Here is a 21,495-nt window from a genome sequence, read left to right as displayed (position 1 = left end):
TCCTCTGGGAAGGCTTTCCACTAGATGTTGGAACATTGCTGCGGGGACTTGCTTCCGTTCAGCCACAAGAGCATTAGTGAGGTCAGGCACTGATGTTGGGCGATTAGGCCTTGCTCACAGTCGGTGTTACAATTCATCCCAAAGGTATTCGATTGGGTTGAGGTCAGGGCTCTGTGCAGGCCAGTCAAGTTCTTCCACACCGATCTCGACAAACCATTTCTGTATGGACCTTGCTTTGTCCACCTGGGCATTGTCATGCTGAAACAGAAAAGGCCTTCCCCAAACTGTTGCCACAAAGTTGGAAGCACAGAATCATCGTATGCTGTAGAGTTAAGATTTACTTTCACTGGAACTAAGGGGCCCGAACCATGAAAAAAAGCCCCAGACAATTATTCCTCCTCCACCAAATTTTACAGTTGGCACTATGCATTGGGGCAGGTAGCGTTCTCCTGGCATATGCCAAACCCAGATCCGTCCGTCGGACTGCCAGAGGGTGAAGCATGATCCAGAGTCCAATTGCGGTGAGCTTACCACCACTCCAGCCGACGCTTGGCATTGCACATGGTGATCTAAAACTTATGTGCGGCTGCTCGGCCATGGAAACCCATTTCATGAAGCTCCCGACGAACAGTACTTGTGCTGACATTGCTTCCAGAGGCAGTTTGGAACTCGGTAGGGAATGTTGCAACCGAGGACAGGCGATTTTTTTTTACACGATACTCGCTTCAGCACTCTGCGGTCCCATTCTGTGAGCTTGTGGCTCTGCGGCTGAGCCGTTGTTGCTCCTAAACGTTTCCACTGCACAATAACAGCATTTAGAGTTGACCGGGGCAGCAATACATTTGATTAACTGATTTGTTGGAATTGTGGAATCCTATGTTGGTGCCACGTTGAAAGTCACTGTGCTCTGCAGTACGGGCCACTCTCCTGCCAATGTTTATCTATGGAGATTGCATGTCTATGTGCTTGATTTTATACACCTATCAGCAACGGTTGTGGCTGAAACAGCCAAATCCACAAATTTGAAGGGTATGTAGTGTACATTATCACCTGACCTATGGAATTCCGAGTAAACACTGCCCTCTATCAGTTGGAAGAGGCACTACATACCTGACTCCTGAGAGTTCAAAATTCTCTGGGGTGAACCAAACAAGCTTAATGAAGACTTACAATAGATTTAGAGGGGTTGGGTTAAATGCAGAAGACACATTTCAGTTAATGCATTCAGTTGTACAACACACGAGGTATCCCCCTTTCTCTTTCCTTTCCAAAGTAATACATAGCATGCACATGGTTATTAGATTAAGTAGAAGGTCAGTGTTCATTTCAAAATCTTCTATATATATATATATATATATATATATATATATATATATATATATATATATATATATATGTGTGTATATATATCAAACATACAAATGCTAGGTTAGGAACAACCTAAAAACCTAAAACAAAATGTAAAAAAGAGTGTGCAAAGCTGTCATCAAGGCAAAGGGTGGCTACTTTGAAGAATCTAAAAACTAAAATATATTTTTATTTGTTTCACACTTTTTTGGTTAATACATGATTCCATATGTTTTATTTCATAGCTTTGATGTCTTCACTATTATTCTACAAAGTAAAAAAATAGTAAAAATAAAGAAAAACCCTTGAATGAGTAGGTGTGTCCAAACTTTTAACTGGTACTGTACGTATTAACTTATACACATCATTGTGGACTATAGGCTACTGTGTATTTTCTATCTTTACCTAGTGTAGCCACTTGAAGCCACTACAAGTGAACAAAAGTAAACTTTATTATCAAAGACAAAAATTCTTTCTCTGACTTGTGTGTCCTAACCCAATAACAGCTCAGGTGTGCTGTACATTCCCAAGCTTGAAGAAAATGAACTGAGACACGGTTCCCTGGATGTGTTCATGCCAAATGAAAATGTCATTTTAAAAAATCTGTGAAATTACATATTTACTACTAGGCCCATCAGTAGCGGTATGTCAGGTAAAATCACTGGGTAAGCCAATCCCCCCCCCCTTCCCCCAAAAAGCCATTGTTACTATCTATGTGCCTGGATAATTGCGTTGTTTGCTCTATAACCTGTTAATTCATATGCCTTGCGACCGTGATATCAAATCAAATGAAATTGTATTGGTCACATACACATTTTTAGCAGATCTTATTGGGGGTGTAGCTAAATGGTTGTGTTCTTAGCTCAAACAGTGCACTAGTATCTAACAATTCACAACAATACTCACATATCTAAAAGTAAAAGAATGGAATTAAGAAATATATCAATGTTAGGATGTCGGAGTGGCATTGACTAAAATACAGTGGAATATAATATAGTATATACATATGAGATGAGTAAAATTAGCACGTTTTATACTTTTTTTTGTCAAGTGCGGTCAGATGCTCGCTGGCTTCCCTTGCCCTTCAACGCTACAGGCGGCAAACATGGTCATACCTTTTTGGACCAGACAGCATCAGATAGATGGCCTACACATAGAGAGACAGAGGGGCGCTGTTTCACTCGCTCAGATGCTTTCTCCTGTTCGATACATTCAGCCTCATGTAAATTGAAGGACAATTATGAAACACAGAGAGACGAAAGATACAAAGAAAAAACGAAAACATATTTTGTCTTTCTCAGTGCTTTAATGCAAAAAAGAAGCCAGTGCAAAGCAATTCCTCATACTATCAATGTTACAGATCGAACAGAAACACATGACACATTTCACTTAATTTCACATGAATCATCTAACCATGATCCTGCCTGTGGCCAAAGGGACCATCTGAAATGCTGAACTATGCTATGCGAAGCAGTCACCAACTCGTTGCTCACCTCATACCTTATTCACCATGACATCTCTTTAAGCCAAACTTGTCAACCGCATCATTGGTGGTATTCCTGCCCAACTCAAGTCGCCACTTCTCCCCAGCCAGCATGCCATTTCTGGAGTGGAAGACTTTTGCCAGGGAGGCGCTCATAGGAGAGGGGATGTACTCTTCACAGCGTGAGCCTCCAAGGCTGGGAGCACATTGCACCGTGTAGGAGAAGAAGAATGTGCCATATTTGAACACACAGACGTCATTCACATTTCCTCTACGCAGATCAAAGGAACATTCACCCAGGACATCTTTGTTCCAAACAGCCCCGTCTGTGTCATACACCGTGAAAGTGAGTTTGGTGGCAAAGTTGATATGGATGGGTCCGAATTCAAAGCTCTCTGGCCAAACGGGATTGTTGTCGTCTTTGATCACCTCAGTGAGTTTGACTTGTTTATCATATGAGATCTCAACAAAACTATCCGTTTCGGTTAAGATGTCCCCGTATAGGCCCTTTGCTCTCAAACGATAGACTTGCAGCCTGGCCAGGCCTTTCCCAGCAGGGCAACAATTGGACTTGATGCTCTGATCACTGTTGCAGACACAGGCACAGTGATCCCTTTTGCTGGTCCTCGTACCTATCTGACAGGACTCTGAGCATTTCTTTATCAGGGCGTTTTCAAGGATGTACTCCTCCACTGCTTTCTTCAGCCCAGGTTGAGCAGGATGTTCACTTTTCAACAGGAAGTGAAGGGGCTTAAGGGAGTAGTGAACCACGTCAGGGATTGTTTTCAAGGACTCCAGCCACTCTTTGTAGGCCTTTGCGTTCAACGCACCTGTGAACAGCAGGTCGCCTCCATTTACTACCCCTCCTTTAATTTCTGAGTGGCGGTCACTGAACATGCTGTTGAAACTTTGGTTGGTGCCAAGTTTCTTCTTTAGTTCATTACAGTAGTGAAGCTCGGCGGTCAAACTAGCACTGAATTTATATGACAAGGAGGCCTCGACATCGAGACAGTCCTTCACTGCAGTGATTGTCAGTCCGTTCATAGTCGCCTGACAAGACTTGATGGAAGTTACAGCGCTCACTTTCCCTCCCAGGTTGACTTGAGAGGTGAAATGAGTGCCGTATGTGTCTATCAGGTTTCTATAGGCCGGCTTAGAAATGAGGTCATAAACAGTGGGGAGCTTCTTCACTGAATTCAGAAATTGTTTGTGAAGAGGAGGATCTTCGACCAGGCTATATCTGAGAAAAAAAGTGACAATGGTTTGGTTAACATTTAACAATAATCGGTTGTATTTTAGTCATTAATAGCAGTTAAGTTGAACGCAATTGGTAAGCATGTGATGGTATTGTATGTGAACTTATCATGCAATGGATACACAATATTCATGAAAAGCATCATATTAGCCTCATATTACAGTCTCTTTAAGAATCTTTTAGTTTAGTCGCTGAAGTTGAGTGCATTACCTGTAGATGCTACAATGGACTTCATGCCTGGTGAAACTGTATCTGTCCTGCTTCGACTTTGCAATGACATATGTTGCTTCTCTGGAATCTGTCCCTCCAATGATTGTATTGAACTTTACTCCCTTCATCTCAAGGTCCAGGCCAAGTTTCCAGTTGTTGGTCACGGCTGAAGTTGTGGTATTGATGAGGGACTCACTGGATTCATAGATGCTGCTTGAGACCTCCCGCTTGCAGTCGGTGAGGGCTCTCCAGTTTGCCATGGCTGCGGGAAGCTTCTGTTTTACTCCACCCAAATAGAAATTGACACCTAACTCGCAAGTGTCTCCCTCCCTCTCCCAATTTTCCATGTCGATCACATAAGAACCTTTTCGCTGCATCTTCACAATGTCGAAACCTTCCCCTGCCAGGTTGTAACCAGGGACAAACTCGGCCTGCTTACATTCCTGTGGCTTGCCAGGAATCTTTCCCCTCAAACTCCCTGCCAGGCACTGGAGTGTGCCTGCCCAGCAGATCAGTAAAAGTAGACACAGCTCCTTCATCACCCTCTTAAAAGAAAAAAGTAGAATTAGTCAAAATCATTTAGCAGACATTTTTATCCAGAGCAATTAGGATTAAGTGCCTTGCTCAAGAGCACATCAACAGATTTTTCACCTAGTCAGCGTCAGCTCTGGGATTTAAAACAGCAACCTTTCGGTCACTGGCTCAATGCTCTTAACTGCTAGGCTACCTGCCACCACACACTGTAGTGACACACTGTAGTGAGCTTGTAATGGTAATTTATGAGTAAATGTGTTGTACTAATGTGTTGTACTAAATGTACTGTTCCAAGCACTAAGTACTTATCAATTACAGTACAGTGCACATGAAATAAAGTTTTAAGAAATAGGACAATATACCTTAAGATCTGTATGAATAATTGTTGTCCTTCAGGTTTTATGACTAGAGATCAAAAGACAACATGTCTAAAGTTTGAGACTTCATATCATACCATGTGCTCTTTCTCTTGGAGATGTAAAACGAAGACAGTTGTTTCTTGATTCTATATTGGATGAGAGAGAAGAGCCTTTAAATACACTGCTAGGTGGCTTGAAGTTTTTTTGCTGGTCATTTTCACAGAATATTTAGTGGCAAACCCCAAATTTCAATGCAAAAAAAAAAAAAAGCACATTCTCCTCTGTTGTAATTGGGTGACAAGTCAGTTGGTGGCTTTAGCATTAGAATGCAACAACTAAGAGTTTTAGGAGTTTGGTTATGCAAGATATGGTTCTGTTTCAAGTAAAAATATTTAAGGATGATTTCATATGCTTGAAAGACGTAGTTTCATTTCACTTGGACAGTAATATCTTCAATGATGTTCTTGCTCTGTAATTTTTTTATCTAAAAAATCTTTATGTGAGTCATTCACACACACTCTTCTCACACTTTAACCTCACCACAGCCACCATTACTGGTACAGAGCGCTTCGTGAGACAGCTTGGACAGCAGTGTAACCCTGTGGGTGTCAGTGACTTCAGAATGCATGGATGTTGCACTGGGTTCTCCTTAATGTTGCAAAATAAACCACTGCAGCTATAAAAGGGCAGAGATGGAAACTGAACTGGTTGCTGAGGGGAAGTGGGGGAGGGCAAGCTTAAAAACTGAGGGGGAAAAAGTACTGGGACATTCACATTCTCCTACAGGATAAACTACTGCCAGTAGTACTACTAGTTGAAACGTTAAGTCACGATGACAGTACAGTAACATAGCATTGCTGATACATTGCTCTTCATGGTAAATGTTACCTAACCAAACCATTATACATGCAGTGTAAATTCTCCACATTACAGTATCATCATCATCTGTTTCTCTGTATTTTATTTTCCAGAAATGAAAATATTTATTAAAAACACTCTACTGATTTCGATGTTATGAAAACACAAGAACTCATAATTATCCCCCAAAATGCTTTATTAAATGTCTATTTACGATGATCTAAGTCTTTAACATAGTGAGAACAAGATCAATTACAATACAGTGCATATGAAGTAACATTTTAAGACTTTACTTTAAAGGCCCAGTGCATTCAAAATAAAAATAAACAATTGTGTTTTGTGTCCTATTGCACAACAGCTTATGAAACTAACAGTGTAAAAGTGTGATTTTATTTCCTGATAGTTGCTGGTTGAAAATGTTGGCTTAGTTGTCACCCAAGTGTCTATCACTACGCTTTTAACAATTTAAAAGAACAGCAAAGTTCAAATGGGAATTTGTTTTTTTATTCAACAGATTAATGTGTTATCACTGTGCTTCATCTAACACCATAACCAAATGACCTGGATTTCAGTTAAAATTACATAAAAAGGTACATAGTGCAAGTGATCAATCCCGTTTGAGATTCTGCGCAGAATATTACAGCAGTTGTGAAGATCTCCACAGACCTGCGACAACCTATGGCATGCTATCTTGAACATGCAAGCTTTATATGATTACATAAGAATACATGTATGGTTACAGTAACCTAAACATGTGGCAATGGATGTGTTACTCATTTTAAAGTTGAATGTTACATTAGGGTCGTTCCACCTCAAAAAGCACAAGAGAATTTTGACACTCACCATCTCAAATTGTTCTGAAATTGTTTCTGTTGTTAGAAACGGATACAATTAGCATTCCTGCAACATTATTTTGTTGCAATATCATTTGATCTCTGAGAAGTTAGGCTAATTGATTGCACCCAAATTGGTCATTTAAATGAATATGATTCATATAATATTCAATAAATATAGTACCTAACATCCGATTTGGCCCAAACTTTTTTCTAACAATGAGTTAGATATGAGGAATCCAAAGAAATGGTCAAAAGCCACCCATGGACCCTCCACACCCCACGCCACTCCCACCATGTCTGACAAGTAGTATGGAGCTGTGGCTTGGAGTATTGTTTCTTCATCCTATTTAATGTATTCCCAGTGAATTTTGTGATGTTTTTTTTACCCCATGATCGGAGAATTAAGTCATTGAAGTTGTTAGGTTTATGTCCCATTTTACATGTTTATTTAAAAAACAATATTTTACCTTTATTTAACTAGGCAAGTCAGTTAAGTAAAAAATCTTATTATAATGACGGCCTACCAAAAGGCAAAAGGCCTCCTGCGGGAACAGGGGCTTTGTCATGTTTTGGCTTTGATCATCATGTCTTGTCCCTGTGCTTCCCTCTGCTGGTCTTATTAGGTTCTTTCCCTCTTTCTATTCCTCTCTCTCCTCCTTCCTCTCTCCCTCCCCCGCTCTCTCTCTCTATCGTTCCGTTCCTGCTTCCAGCTGTTTCTCTTTCTCCTAACGACCTCATTTACTCTTTCACACCTGTCTCCTATTTTGCCCTCTGATTAGAGTCCCTATTTCTCCCTCTGTTTTCCGCTTCTGTCTTTGTCGGATTCTTGTTTGAGGTTAGCTGCTCTGTGTCCTTGTTCCGCCCTGTTGTTGTTTTTGCATTTGTCAGATGTTGCGTGTGAGCAGGTGTCTATGTCAGCTACGGTCTGTGCCTTCCTGAAGCGACCTGCAGTCGGTGGTCGCGTCTCCAGTCGTTCCTCTCTACTGACAAGAGGTTTTCAGTTTCCTGTTTTGGATTACCTTTGGATTATATCCAGGAACATCATTGTTTGTTTAAGACTGGAATAAAGACTCTGTTTCTATTACGTCGCTTTTGGGTCCTCCTTCATCAGCATAACAGGCTTGGATTAGAAATGAAAAAATAAATCAAGTATAAATATAGGACAAAACACACATCACGACAAGAGAGACAACACTACATAAAGAGAGACCTAAGACAACAACATAGCAAGGCAGCAACACATGACAACACAGCATGGTAGCAACACAACATAACAGCAACATGATAGCTCCACAACATGGTAGCAGCACAAAACATGGTACACACATTATTGGGCACAGACAACAGCACAAAGGGCAACAAGGTAGAGACAACAATACATCACATAAAGCAGCCACAACTGTCAGTAAGAGTGTCCATGATTGAGTCTTTGAATGAAGAGATGGAGATAAAACTGTCCAGTTTGAGTGTTTGTTGCAGTTCGTTCCAGTCGCTAGCTGCAGCGAACTGAAAAGAGGAGCGATCCAGGGATGTGTGTGCTTTGGAGACCTTTAACAGAATGTGACTGGCAGAATGGGTTTTGTATGTGGAGGAGGAGAGCTGCAGTAGATATCTCAGATAGCGGGGAGTGAGGCCTAAGAGGGATATATAAATAAGCATCAACCAGTGGGTCTTGCGACGAGTATACAGAGATGACCAGTTTACAGGAGTATAGAGTGCAATGATGTATCCTATAAGGAGCATTGGTGGCAAATCTGATGGCCGAATGGTAAAGAACATCTAGCCGCTCGAGAGCACCCTTACCTGTCGATCTATAAATTACGTCTCCGTAATCTAGCATGGGTAGGATGGTCATCTGAATCAGGGTTAGTTACACCAAAAATCTAAGTTAAAGAATAGGACTAAATCAAATCAAACTTTGAATGCACTTTAAATAAAGTTGGATTTGATTTAGTACTATTCTTTAACTTAGATTTTTAGATGAGATGGAGACGTGAATTCAACATAGTAATTATTAATTTGTAGACAAACTAGAATTAAAGCCAGACTAAGTCAGTGGCACAGATGGAACTATCCAAGCAGTAGATACATCTCCTTCAAATGTTGATGTTTGGTTGTCAACCAAAACACAATTCAATATCACTAAATATCATTACATTTGAAATCAATCAGAGCTTGAAGCCCGAGGCCTATTGTATTGTCTATTTTTAGTTGAATTATTGTTTGAATGGAAACAATAGCTATTGATGACTTTTCAAATGCTATATAGGCCTAAATAGCATCATTGATGAATTTGAGGGATAAAGTACTGTCACATTTAATTTGCTCTGTTAAGCCTACCCTATGGAATGACTTCGATAGCAATGGTGAATCAATTTAGTGTTAAGTCGAGATCTTTCAACATTCATTCTCACGATAGCACATTGGCAGTAGTCAGTGACAAATATCTTAGCTAAGAAGGACTTGGTTAAAACACTGGATGGGAGACCAAACATATGAATATGTTTCGAGTTCAAATATGAGGTGGATTTCATATGGATGAAAAACATAGTTTCATTTTACTAGTAATATCTTGAATGATAATTTTTCAGTTGTTTTTTAAATCTAAAAAATCTTTATGTGAGTCATTCACACACTTTAACCTCACCACAGCCACCATTACTGGTACAGAGCGCTTTCGTGACACAGCTTGGACAGCAGTGTAACCCTGTGGGTGTCAGTGACTTCAGAATGCATGGATGTTGCAAAATAAACCACTGTAGCCAAAAGGGCAGAGATGGAAACTGAACTGGTTGCTGAGGGGAAGGTGGGGGAGAGCAAGCTTCAAAACTGAGGGGTCAAAAATATGTTTATCGTAGGGCTCGACTGATGATTAGCGAATGGTGTGATGATACTGTAGGCCTATAGTCTAGCCTGGCCAGGCCACGTCCAGCATTTAGAAATATGCAATGTTTTGAAAATATATGCAGCCGCTTACATTTGATGATGTCCCATCTGTGTGTTTTATGTTACAGGAGCACATGTCCATAATGTAAAAGTTGACATATCATCATCACATGAGGTTAGCAGTGTAGCTAAGTGGTTCCATTATTTGTTCAGTCAGAGCACAGGTGCAGTGAGTACAGCTTGTGTGCATGAAGAATACGGTAGTGTAGCTACTACACATCTCCTATTACAATTCAAAATGATTGAAGGTCTATCCACATTTTTAAATCAACTAGTCAATTTGCTTTACCACAGTTCTGGGACATTCACATTCTCCTACAGGATAAACTACTGCCAGTAGTACTACTAGTTGAAACGTTAAGTCACGATGACAGTACAGTAACATAGCATTGCTGATACATTGCTCTTCATGGTAAATGTTACCTAACCAGACCATTATACATGCAGTGTAAATTCTCCACATTACAGTATCATCATCATCTGTTTCTCTGTATTTTATTTTCCAGAAATGAAAATATTTATTAAAAACACTCTACTGATTTCGATGTTCTGAAAACACAAGAACTCATAATTATCCCCCAAAATGCTTTATTAAATGTTTATTTACGATGATCTAAGTCACATAGTGAAAACAAGATAAGAGCACAGAATCTATTTTGTTTGTATTTCATTGCAGCCAAGAATGGCCAATTAGTCTTTCAGAGTACATGACTCTTTCCCTTTAATTTAAACCATTGTGGCACTAATGCCAAACACAAGTTTATCTTCAATGAGTTTTCACCTGTCTACAAATGTAAGTAAATTCTCTTAGCTCCAACAACACCATTCAACTTATATCATCCCTGTAAATTCCTGTTTTCCTTTCAATCACATTTGAACAGAATGAGCAAACCTCAAGCACAAATGAACAGCATGTAGTTCTATCGGCATATCAAGATTGAAAGGTATGGCAAAGGAAAGCTCTCATGTATAGACTATCAAAATGCATTGACCTTACACAAACAAGACATTCACCACCTACTAGATGCAGTGTCACCACATGGGTTGCGCCCTTGATAATGACTCTCAGTTCCATTACATTACACATACCAGTCATCATAAGGCCTGTCATTGAGCAATCCGGTGTGGTGTCCGTTTCAATATGCCCAGGAATTCTATTTCCTCTGTGGCCTAAGAGCACATGTACACAGACAGTCGACTGTAATCCACTCGCCATCTCCTGTGATTGATTGTTTGCACACAGAGAAAACACAGCTAGCTCCTCTGAGTCAGGGGAATACAAAGTGGAAAATCTCTATAGATTCTAATGAAATTAGGAGGGGAGGTTTTTATTTGATTCAATTTAGAATGTATCAATACAACTGCTCTGTCGGGCTATGGTTTAGTTAATTTATAATCAAAACATACAGTCAGGTCCAGAATTATTGGCACCCTTGATAAAGATGAGCAAAAAAGACTTTAGAAAAACATTAATAGGAGAAAGAAAACAAGTATGCGGCCAGTATGTTGCAATAAACTTTAGTAAACTATTAACATAATATATTTACAAAATAATACATATAGACCGTTTCCTGCTACAAAAAGAGGCTAAATGGATCCACCTCCTAGCACAGGAGGTTGGTGGCACCTTACTTGGGGAGAACTGGCTTGTGTTAATGACTGGAGTGGAATCGGTGGAATGGTATCAAATACATCAAACATATGGTTTCCAGGTGTTTGATGCCATTCCATTTGCTCATTTCCGGTCATTATTATGAGCCGTTCTCCCCTCAGCAGCCTCCTGCGCCTCCTAGATACTGTCACTCCCCACGGATTAAATGACAATTAGACTGCAGTAGACCTTCTTAAACTGACTAGTATATGAACTCTGTATTTCCCTTGTTCCTCTGAGTTTTTGATAATCGCCATGGTGTGCGTATTGTTTTTTATAGAACGTGTTTGATGCACAAGTGCATGTATTGTCTTTAACGCGCAAAACTGTGATAGATTATCCTTTACGCACTTCCGTTGTATACATCCCTGTGCGTTAATTTTCATGTTGCATTTATTTTTCTCGTTGCCTCTATGCATTGACGTGATCATGTTGTATTTATGTTTTGTATATAGTTTATTTTCCTGACATGCGACATTTACTTGCCCCCGCCACGTCAGCTGCCTGAGGAAGACTCTAGTAGTCGAAATGCGTGCAGTTATTCGTCCTGATGTATAATGCTGACTGCTGCTATATGTATTATTTTGTAAATATATTCCGTATATATTTCACAAAAGTTTATTACAACATACTGGCCGCCTACTCGTCAAATTTTTTAGATTTTGTTTTTAATGAACACAAAATTGCGTTGTTTTAAGGGCTTGTAAGTAAGCATTTCAAGGTGTTTCATGTAGCAGACGTAACATAGTAAATGTAAATCCGGGATACTCAAATTATTATGATACTGTATGTTTTGTTTGATATGGTTACATAGGACAGATGGTTGAAAGTAGGATGGTTGGTTGTATAACGCGAACGTTTAGCAACCCAAATGTTGTGTGTTTGAGTCTCAGCATGGACAACTTTAGCATTGTAGCTAATTATCAACTTTTCAACTACTTACTACTTTTTGCTACTTTGCAACTACTTAGCTGTATGTTAGCTAACCCTAACCTAAACCCTTTTAGCTCACCCTTCCCCTAGCCCTAAACTGAACCCTTTAACCTAACACCTAACCTTAACCCTAACCCCTAGCCTAGATAACGTTAGTAATCACCTAGCTAGAATTCATAACATATCATACGTTTAGCAAATTCTTAACATATTGTAAGTTTAGCAAATTCGACCAAAGACCAATTGTAATTCATAACATATCATACGAAATGGGTGATGACATAAACTAATTAATACATACCATACGAAACATAACATTTTATACTAAATGAGCATCCTGAAAAATGCTCTGAGACCAGGTTGTCTTTAGGGAGGGAGTTTTGTCAAGATCCCCGACACGCAATCTGAACGTTAACACTTGTCTCCTGCGGTACGGTATTGGAAGCATAAAGACCTGGTCTTTCATATCAACGAGAAATAATTTTACGAAAGCTTCATCGAATAGCATAACTAAACGACCTGGATTGTAGTTGAGATTACATTATAGTGCAAGTTTGATCAATGCTGTTCGAGATTCTGCAAAGATATTTATATTGTGAAGGTCTCCACAGACCTGCGACCTTTGCATGCTACCTTGAACATGCACGTTTTCTAAGATTACATAATAATACTTTTATAGTTACAGTAACCTCAAAATGTGGCTATGGATGAGTTAGTCATTTTAAGGTTGAATACAAACTGTTACATTCATTTGTAAGATAGCTTTAACTTTAGGGTACTTACTGTGTTACAAAAATCATATGGAATTGTGTTGACAATGCAACCAAATATCATAATTTGAAGGAGATGACTTAGTGACTTTGTCTGACTTTTTAATTCCAGTTTGTCTACAAATTAATAATTGATATGTTGAATTCACGTCTCCATCTCAACCAAGAATCGTGGTTAAATAATAGGACAAAATCAAATCCAAACATTAAATGGACTGGTTGAAATGGAGATGTGGAATAAACCCTATGCCTATAAGTAGTGTCTATGTGTAACCCTAGGTCTATATGTACTGTCTATATGTAACCTTAGGCCTATATGTACTGTCTATATGTAACCCTAGGCCTATATGTATTGCAGTGGCGACCTGTCATTCAGGGCAGATGGGGACTGTTTTGCATGTTATTTTGGCATTAGTACCTGTCACATATCAGTTTTCAAACAATGTAAAAAAAACAAAGATTTTATTGAGTTAATAAAGCCCTATACAAACATGGTTTCTTGAGTAAGGCAGCTCCCGAATACAGGTGTTTAAGCCTAGCTCAGTGCTTTCTGTGGTGGTTGGGCAGCCAGCAGAAAATACGGAGCGTAGGGGTTGGTAATGTTCTCTAGTTGCGCCGTGATTGGCTCAGTGTTCTGTCACTCACAGGGACACAATGTCACCGCAAAATCTGCAGGTAGAGCTCGAAAATTCAAACCCCTTGGGTGCTGCCATAGAGTTACATTAGAAGTGCCCATCTAAGAAGGCTCAACGTCATTGGCCACAGATAAAAATATGTCAAATCACGTTATAAAATGAAATCCAATTTGGTTTGTCACATGCGCCGAATCCAACAGGTGTAGTAGACCTCACAGTGAAATGCTGACTTACAAGCCCTTAATTAACCAATAATGCAGTTTTAAGAAAATACCCCCCCATAAAAAAAGTATTAAAGAGCAGCAGTAAATAACAATAGTGGGGCTATATACAGGGGTACCGGTTCAGAGTCAATATGTCAATGTGCGGGGGCACCGGTGTCGAGGTAGTTGAGGTAATTATGTACATGCAGGTAGGGTTATTGAAGTGGTTATGCATTGATGATGACAGAGAGTAGCAGCAGCGTGGGGGGGGGGGGGGTTGCAAATAGTCTGGGTAGCCATTTGATTAGATGTTCAGGAGTCTTATGACTTGGGGGTAGAAGCTGTTTAGAAGCCTCTTGGACCTAGGCTTGGCACTCCGGTACCGCTTGCCGTGCGGTAGCAGAGAGAATAGTCTGGCTGGAGTCTTTGACCATTTTTAGGGCCTTCCTCTGACACCGCCTGGTATAGAGGTGTACTGGGCCGTACGCACAACCTCTGTAGTGCCTTGCGGTCGGAGGCCAAGCAGTTGCCATACCAGGCAGTGATGCAACCCATCAGGATGCTCTCGATGTTGCAGCTGTAAAATCTTTTGAGGATCTGAGGACCCATTCCAAATCTTTTCAGTCTCCTGAGGGGGAATAGGTTTTGTCGTGCCCTCTTGACGACTGTCTTGGTGTGCTTGGACCATGTTAGTTTGTTGGTGATGTGGACGCCAAGGAACTTGAAGCTCTCAACCTGCTCCACTACAGCCTCGTCGATGAGAATGGGGGTGTGCTCAGTCATCCTTTTCCTGTACAATCATCTCCTTTGACTTGATCACGTTGAGGGAGAGGTTGTTGTCCTTGCACCACACAGTCAGGTCTCTGACCTCCTCCCTATAGTCTGTCTCATCGTTGTCGGTGATCAGGCCTACCACTGATGTGTCATCAGCAAACTTAATGATGGTGTTGGAGTTGTGCCTGGCTGTGCAGTCATGAGTGAACAGGGAGTACAGCAGGGGACTGAGCACGCACACGTCCTGGTAATCCATCTGGCCCTGCGGCCTTGTGAATGTTGGCCTGTTTAAAGGTCTTACTGATATCGGCTGCGGAGAGCTTGATCACACAGTCACCCGGAACAGCTGATGCTCTTATGCATGTTTCAGTGTTACATGCCTCGAAGCGAGCATAGAAGTTATTTAGCTCATCTGGTAGGCTTGTGTCACTGGGCAGCTCTTGGCTGTGCTTCCCTTTGTGGTCTGTAATAGTTTGCAAGCCCTGCCACATCCGAGGAGCGTCGGAGCCGGTGTAGTACAATTCGATCTTAGTCCTGTATTGATGCTTTGCCTGTTTAATGGTTTGCCGGAGGGCATAGCGGGATTTCATATAAGCTTCTAGGTTAAAGTCCCGCTCCTTGAAAGCGAATGTTGCCTATAATCCATGGCTTCTGGTTGGGGTATGTACGTACAGTCACTGTGGGGACGAAGTCCTCAATGCACTTATTGATAAAGCCAGTGACTGATGTGGTGTGCTCCTCAATGCCATCGGAAGAATCCCGGAACATATTCCAGTCTGTGCTAGCAAAACAGTCCTGTAGTTTAGCATCTGCTTCATCTGACCACTTTTTTATAGATCGAGTCACTGGTGCCCCCTGCTTTAATTGTTGCTTGTAAGCAGGAATCAGGAGGATAGAGTTTTATATCTACCGTAGCTTTGATTGGACTGATCATGTCAACAACATACTTTCAAAATTGGAGCTAGCAAGCTAGACAAGCAGTCATCATCATGAATCACGTCGACAATCTACTGGCAAATACTTTTCAATCCGAGTCATATGAAGATAAATTATAGATAAAAAGTATCGGTGCTCATCGGCCATTGGACATAAACACTACACAACAAGTTGGAAATTGCAAATTCAGCAATGAGTGGTTTGGAAGAAATCAGTGGCTAACTGCAATAGTTGCAAAGCAATCACTAGCCTGCTATTCAGTGGAGTGGAAGTGTGGTCCAAGTTTGTGTTTAAGTATATTTAAAACCAAATACTTTTAGACTTTTACTCAAGTACTATTTTACTGGGTGACTTTTACTTTTACTTGAGTAACTTTCTATTAAGGTATCTATACTTTTACTCAAGTATGACAATTGGGTACTTTTTCCACAACTGCTAATTATGACGTTTCTGCGCTAAACTAGGTTGAATATTTTCTTAAATAGAACTCCCTTCAGTCCAGGATACCATAGTTCTTGAGTTGATTTCTCTCGTGAATGATTTGATTTCTCTCTAGAGAATTGGCACGTTGGGCTCACAAAAATACAGAATTAAATGGAATTCAAGTAATTGAACCAATGTCAATCAATAATCGCACAGCACTATTTATTAGAGGCACAATGATCGCAATTAGGCCTACACTATCTCTTTTGAATGACTGCTTTTTCTTCATAAGGACACGTCTCAATTGCCTCTAAGAGGCCAGTATTTTACTGCATGTAGCACCTGTTTTACTCCACCCGTTCCTTAGGCTACCGTCACATGGGTCACAGCAGAGACATTTGAATCCACGACTCTATCCTCTCCAGAAATGTTGTTAATATGAACAACTGTGCACTATAGCTGTGCACTGTAATGTTAGAATACACTTGTTGGAAGAAATAATACATTTCTCAGTACTACCCCACTTTTCCAGAACGTTAACCATTGATGCCCATTTAACTCATGAATTCAATTTCTTATAAATTCCTAGACACACTCCCTAGAATACCAAATATTCGTTGTTGTCTTTATTAAGGTTAAGTATATTCTTCTAGTGCAATCCCCACGTTCTCTGCTATACTATGTCATGGTTAGCTTTACCTTCTTCCTTATTTGGTTAAATTTGCCTAGAGTTAGAGTCAAACAGTCACGTGTGTCCAAGAGCCAAACTTAACCGTCTTTGTATATAGCAACCACACCCCAGGAACCCTATTTGCCTATTTGTTGGCGATGATGAATGCAGCAGAAAGTCTCTGAAACCCTTCGAGCGTTACAATGAGGACCCTAAGCTTTTACCTTACCTTCATCCTTCAGTCGTCTTTGACCCCAAAGCCTTATGTTGCAGGTGAGATAAATACATTTCCTCTTCGACAACATGCATTTATTTGTTTGGGATATTCATTGGGTGTGTATGTTGTTTTGATCTAGTCTAGAATTATACTTTTTTTCAGAAATGTATATTTATTTATTTTTACAATAGAAATGACCTGACCATGTCAGTTGTATATAGTCCCAATAGTACCATCCCCAAAATATTAGGCAGTGGTCGGTTGAAGAGACATATTTCAGTATATTCTGCGTCAGAGAGTCAGATATACTGTAACAGTACACACTGAGCAAAACACAAGCATCAAAAAGGGTGAGGGTATTGCTGACAACCTTGCTTTACCTGAAAATATATAAAGTTATATTGCATAGGCTTAAAGCCGTGATTAAAAATAAGGAAATTACAATGGGATCATATTATATGCTATTATGTCAAAATGGGATACGGCTCGCTAAATTTCATTCAGCTAAAGTAAATTTGACCTGAAGTTCATTGCATTAATTTGCAGCTGCTAATGGGACTTTGACCAAATAAAAGTATACAGTACCAGGGTTCTTTATGTCTGACCTAGCTCCAGCAAAGCGACAGCACACTAGACAGAGCCTACATGCCTTATACTCACAACAAGTGGTACCATGTGAGTTTTTGGTTTAAAATGCTTGTAATGTCTGTTTGCAAAGGAGTGGACTGGGAAACTCAGAATGTGGCATTTGAGTCCAATACAACTGATAGGTAAGGTATCAACAACCTTTTCAAAACTTCTGTTCACCAGCATTTATTTCCAAATGTGTTTTGAATGCAGTTATTTGAATTGTGTAACGTGCATTATAGATTTTTTGTAGTATGTAGTATTTCAATGATCCAGGTTTGATAAGCATCATAGGGTGCAAAACCTATGACCTTTTAGGACCTTTGTAGCATAATCCAAATAACATGCCTAAATCACCTTGTTGAAAATAAGGAACTATGAAGATATTGTTCTTTTTTTTCTAACCAAGTTTTGGTTTTGTCAGGTACATACTGCCACCAACTGAAAAGACTCCCCAGGATCTTGTCTCCTCACTAACATACTCAGATACTGCATTATCCAGTGCTGATTTACATGAGCATGCCAAGCCACAGAAAGCCTGTGCAGTGCCCAATAGTGCCAAGTTGTGGCCCGTGAAAGCCCTTATCACATCTGAGTCACATTGTAGGCTGTTTGGAAATGTCAGTGTTAGCCATATTATACTAAGAAGGTACTGTGAAAGGGGTTTGAAAATTATTTGGTCCCTAGTTCAATCAGAAGCCAGTCGTTTGGTGGTGAAAGTAACAACAGGTTTATTAGAGGTTGTCACAATGTCTTTACACGTGTTCTCTAGTCTTTTTAAGACAGTTACACCAAAATCATTAATCCAGATTGACTCTGATAGAATTGATCAACACGATACTGTATCTGAGGGAAATGTGTCCTATGGTCATAATGTAAATGTGAGGGACATTTTGATTTATTCTGACCACCAGAATATAGTGATCCTGGAGGATGACCCTGTAGTTATGGAGTCAGCCTCCTTCCTCTTTGAGAAGCGCCCCTCTGTGTCGACTCTACTGAGGTACCACAAGGGGGCGCTGAAAGTCCTCAGGGGCTCTCAGACCATTTTGACCAGAGACAGTCGTGTCGTACTGGTGGGTCATGGCAGCAAGGGCAGTGATGGTGTGGCCAGACTAGGAGGTTATGGGCCAGAGGAGCTTGCCAAAGTCGTGGTGGCCATGAAGATAGAAGATGGGCATCTGCACACTCTCAGCCTGGTGGGCTGTGCACTAGGAAAGGACCTCCTGTTTGCAGAGCGGCTGCTACGAGTGCTCATCTCACTCAACGTGGAGACCAAACTGCACCTGAGGAGCTCAGCACTATCCGTCAGGCCCAACGGAGAGAAGGTGACCAGAGAGGAGGGGGTCTGGAGGCACAAAGACGGCAGTAAGAAAGTCATTGCCCAGCTGGACCAGAACGGTAACCTGCTGACCAGAGTGGAGGGGGGCGACAGAGGACAGGTCATTCCCAACTACCAGGGGCACGCCCTATACATACAGACTTTAGAATGGCCGACCCACCCTCAAATGTTTGTCTCAGCAAACTTGCGTAAGAAGTACACCTCAATTGACTGTTTAGAGGGGCTTACATGGAGCCTGTTTTTTGAGGAAAATGAAAGAAGGCGCGCTCCAGATTACATCCCAGTGCTCGACCAGGGGAACCTCACGTCCGTGTGGCTGGCTGACCACAAACCCATGGAAGACATTCCCATCAAGCACCTCACCACCATTCTCGATCTGCTGGTAGAGATCAGGTACAACGCCAGGGAAGACGCCGACTTTGACTTGTATTACGTTCTGAACGACTGCATCTTTAAGGTGCAGAGGAGAACCTTCTACGCCTCCCTGGTGGGGAAGTACATTCATTCTAACCATCTGGAAGAAATTGAGAAATTCACTGATGCTTTCCGGCACCAGAAGGAGGACTACTCCCTCCAAGAGCTTAGACAGGGCCTCAAGGCGTCCGAATTCAACAACTTCTGCCGCCAGACGTTCCAGCTGCAACGATGTGTCCAGGACTGTGAACGCTGGGGCCACTACTTCATGGCTGCTGTGTTCTCTGCATCTGTCCGAAACTTCCGCACATTCTCACTCTTCCTTATGAGTGTTATCGCTTGCGAGGTGGGCCGATCCCAAGGCTCTGACAGCTCGCTCTGCACAGCCTTTGTTGGGGATGACCACCCTATGGTAGGGGACGACCCTTGGCTTGAACGCAGTAGACGCGGGTTTTATGGCTGCACAGTGGGCAAAGCTGAGGAGATGATGACCAAACGAGAGACACTCGACTGGCTGGATCAGGTTGTTTCCAAGGAGAACGCCCTCTTTTCCAAGTCCAAGCAGATGATGAGTGGCGTCGACCACGACCAGGAGACAGAGCTCGATATCTTCGGGAGGGTCAAGGTCATGAATAAATACGTGTTTTCATCTTACCTTGAATTCTTTCGAGGAACGCCAGAGGGGAAGAAGCTGGCAAGAGGATGCAGAGCATGAGGATAGTACATGGCTGCTAGGTGACCTAAACCCTATTCAACGAGATTGCAAAATTGTAATCATTGTTACTGGCTAATATCCGTTAAATATGGGAGGCAAAATTATAGTTTAATTAATGTCTAATTAAGCAATATGGGTGAAGGGGGTGTGGTATATTGACCAATATTTCACGACTAAGGGCTGTTCTTCAGCACGACGCGAAGAGGAGTGCCTGGATACAGCTCTTGGCCGTGGTACAGTATATTGGCCATATAACACAAACCCCGGAGGTGCCTTATGGCTCTTATAAACTGGTTACCAACATAAATAGAATAGTAAACAAGTATTTTTGCATCATAGCCGTGGTATATTGTCTGATATACACACACACACAGCTAAAATGCTGTTTCAGCCAATCATCATCCAGGACCCAAACTACCTGGTTTATAATGAATGTCTCAAGTCTATGTTAATCTCTATTGGCAAAATGCTGTTTCAAGAAAGATTTGTGTGTGGCATTTAAATCCATCTCCACTTATTTCACGAAGTAGGCCTAGTTGTGATTGGTGTGGTGTGTGGTCATCAGTTATGGGCAATTATCCAAATAATGAAACATTCATTAACGTTTAGGCCATCAAGTTTTCAAACCTGTAAGGAATGTTGTTAGATTTAGCACCAATTGCTTTCATTTAGCACAAAACTATATACATCAGAATATGGTTCTAGCTAGTATTGGTACAAGCTAATTGACACAAAAATGTATAATAATTTCTGAGGGTAATTTCTGTACTATCTATTAAATATTCATACATCCGGGGATTTATCCTTTGAGTACAGTTCTGGGTTGGTGTGTTGGCTAGGTTCTGTAAGGAATACAAAGGCCTAATTAAGTAAGTAAGTTGCTGGGTTGGCTCGGTTATTTGAATAATTGCGAAGCATAATGTGACTTTAAAAAACTGTACTGCTGACTAAGGAAGATACCGTTGCTTTTAGCATTGGGGATTGTAGTTCAGAATTTTAGAATGGCATTCTCCATACAGGGATTCACTGGACCTGGTAGCACTCATGCAAAAATAATGCTTCTAGTAGCTGTCATGGATGAATGCAAATCTACAAACTGTGAACGTTTAGATAAGACATTCCCACTGAACAATTCAAAATGAGCTGATGAATTAGACAATGTGATGTTCAGAGGTTGTATGAAAATGTGTAATAAATGCCATTTGCCCAATAGACTTATTTTGACTAAATTATAATACTGTAGTAAAAGTGTAACAATTCCACACTGAATGTGATATGTATAGTTGTGACAACCATACACCTTCTAGTTCATACACTGAAATATGTATATGATGATTTGTTTTTGTTTGATCACAAA

At 40.9% G+C, this 21,495-nt stretch overlaps 1 protein-coding gene and 1 long non-coding RNA gene across 2 annotated transcripts; one reads left to right on the top strand and one right to left on the bottom strand.

The window, feature by feature from the left end:
• Positions 1-2,648: 2,648 nt before the first annotated feature.
• On the bottom strand, positions 2,649-5,365 carry prf1.8 (perforin 1.8). The gene is made up of 3 exons (XM_055893128.1): positions 5,284-5,365; positions 4,296-4,840; positions 2,649-4,070 (listed from the first exon to the last, which is right to left on the bottom strand). Exons 1-3 carry the CDS (start codon positions 5,284-5,286, stop codon positions 2,849-2,851), a joined length of 1,770 nt encoding a protein of 589 aa, XP_055749103.1. The 5' UTR covers positions 5,287-5,365; the 3' UTR covers positions 2,649-2,848.
• An 11,622-nt stretch (positions 5,366-16,987) lies between these two features.
• On the top strand, positions 16,988-18,185 carry LOC129831151 (uncharacterized). Its single transcript, XR_008755676.1, has 3 exons — positions 16,988-17,096; positions 17,759-17,810; positions 18,092-18,185. It is a non-coding gene; the product is annotated as an uncharacterized LOC129831151 (long non-coding RNA).
• The last annotated feature ends 3,310 nt before the right edge of the window (positions 18,186-21,495 follow it).

This window comes from Salvelinus fontinalis, chromosome 32 (assembly GCF_029448725.1).
Source record: "Salvelinus fontinalis isolate EN_2023a chromosome 32, ASM2944872v1, whole genome shotgun sequence".
Taxonomy (NCBI): domain Eukaryota; kingdom Metazoa; phylum Chordata; class Actinopteri; order Salmoniformes; family Salmonidae; genus Salvelinus; species Salvelinus fontinalis.
The sequence above is the reverse complement of the archived record's forward strand: the minus strand, read 5'-3'. Positions and strand labels throughout refer to the sequence as shown.

Bases quoted from the DNA above. Each gene is read 5' to 3' on its own strand.
- prf1.8 (XM_055893128.1), bottom strand. The intron at 4,071-4,295 runs GTAATGCACTCA...TTTTTTTCTCAG, and splicing joins GTCCATTGTAGCATCTACAG to ATATAGCCTGGTCGAAGATC.